The sequence below is a fragment of the Alligator sinensis genome, unplaced genomic scaffold (genome assembly GCF_000455745.1).
Source record: "Alligator sinensis unplaced genomic scaffold, ASM45574v1 scaffold1118_1, whole genome shotgun sequence".
In the NCBI taxonomy this organism is placed as follows: Eukaryota; Metazoa; Chordata; order Crocodylia; family Alligatoridae; genus Alligator; species Alligator sinensis.
In genome coordinates, this window is record NW_005842070.1 from 2,255,160 (window position 1) to 2,257,112 (window position 1,953).

A 1,953-nucleotide genomic window follows, 5' to 3' on the forward strand; every position below is an offset into this window, starting at 1 on the left:
AATGCAGCAGCATTGCTATTCAGGCAGCTGAGGGAATCGGTTGACTTACTGGCTTGTTATTATTCACTTCCCACGTGATAATAATTGCCTCTTCTTTTTAATGGTTTTGATGTACAATGAATCAAGCCAACCTTTCTTAGGACAGTTTTGCTGTCTACTGGTTTCTGATCCTTTTTTCCTTTTTCTGCTTTAGTTGAGCAGGAAAGGCAGGGTGAATCAGCTGAACATTAGGCTCTGTTCCTGCTTTGTGCAGTCATACCTCTGGAAAAAACTTTTCTTCTTTATTTTGCCTTTCAAAAACAAGGCGCATAGTATATTCTGGAGCATGTTGTATTGAAGAAAGTATGGTAATTATGTTCTACTAATATTTCTTTTTTTTCCCCAGAATCATAAATCTTTTCTAGTAGTTGGGAACAGAAGACAAAAATAATATTTTTATAAAAATAGATTGTAAAGACATCACAAAGTGGGCATAATTTGATATTTAAGGAGTTCTAAGTTGTTGTTTTTTTATTTTGTATGTGATAATTTTATGTAGTTCATAAGTGACAGTTCTGTAAGATGTATAGTAAAATCTTGTGTCTTAAGACTACCTCACATCAGGGGTAGATCCATAAGGGGTGGCACAACTGCACTTGAGCTCACGGCACAGTGTCTGCCTGGAGCCCCCCTGCTTTTGTGCAGCTCCCAAGCTCAGAGTGAGCATTTCCCACTGCTCATCTGCCTCCTTTTTCGGCAGCTGAATTCAGCCCAGAGAAGGGTGCACACAGCAGTGTTCACCCCCTGGGCTCCAGAGCCACCCAAAAGCAGAGGCTCTGAGTAGATCCCACCTTATCAGCTGGTAAGCTCAATGTTCACTGTTCATGTGGAGATCCAGCAGGAGTCCGTGCTGACCAGGTAGTGAGCTCAGAGCTACTACAAGTGCAACACAGCCAAATGAGGGTGCACCTCCTGCCCTGCCCTTGAGTGCTGCTATCTCCGATTATTCCTCAGAGACAGATTGCAGTTCTGTGCCATGTTTATTAGAAGACCACAGTTGTTAAACTCCGAAGTTTTTGTCAGCACCGTGTGGCCACTGACAACAAGCTTCACTGAGGTCATTTGTAAAGTAACAGGTTTTTATTCAGAACACATTCAAGTTAGCTCACAGCTTTTATATTTTGTACTTTTTTATTTAGATATTCCAATGTCAATTGGAGTAATTGATATAAAGACAAATCCAAGCCAGCTCAATGCAGTTGAATTTCTGTGGGATCCTGCAAAACGTACATCTGCTTTTATTCAGGTTTGAAACTTGCTTTATTGCATATGTGTACTGATTTGGTCTTTGTCAGGTCATGAATGCAGTTTACTTGGCCATATAACTTTTATCCATGAATAGTTGAGAGAGATCCTGTAAGTTTGTTTGCAGAGAGAGGGCATTTGTTTTTCTTTTTTTCTAAATATATAACATCCTAATGAAAGCAAAATTAGTTTAATTAACTGCCATCATTTTAAAAAAACTTGGAGCCTTGGCAACTGTTGTTACTGTAGGTGATGTTGGTTGGGTTTAGAACAGCAGCTTTTAAAACATCAAATACTTAATATGAAAGCATGCTTTAAAAGAAAACTAACAATTATAACAAATACCTTTTAAATATTTGTAACAAATACCTACCTAAATAGTTACAGCTTTTTAACACATAATTGGAAATGAAACCATGTTCCCGGATGGGCTCATTCTGAGGACATAGAATAAAATTGAACATGCTTTGCGAACAGAATTTGAAGATGGAAGTTTCCAAAGTCTTTTTAGTTATTTTATTGATACAGTTTATTGTGAAATGGTTTTATTTGGACCAGGGATCATGGTTTTTCTCTGTTTAAAAAAAACAAATTGATTTAAAAAAAACCACAAATCTGTTTTTGCACAATTAAAATGAAATGCCACTCATATCTATATATATATATATA

The 1,953-nt window shown here is 37.2% G+C and overlaps 1 protein-coding gene across 6 annotated transcripts in view; it reads left to right on the plus strand.

Moving 5' to 3' along the window:
- The window catches only part of UBP1 (upstream binding protein 1), a 79,911-nt gene that overhangs the window by 50,145 nt on the left and 27,813 nt on the right, over window positions 1-1,953 (plus strand). For all 6 annotated transcript variants that reach the window (XR_003094028.1, XM_025204149.1, XM_025204148.1 and 3 more), the window contains one exon: window positions 1,179-1,285. Coding sequence is in view for 5 of the 6 variants with exons in the window: in XM_025204149.1 (XP_025059934.1) it covers window positions 1,179-1,285 (107 nt within the window). In the remaining variant the exon portion in view is untranslated. The remainder of the gene's footprint in view (window positions 1-1,178; window positions 1,286-1,953) is intronic.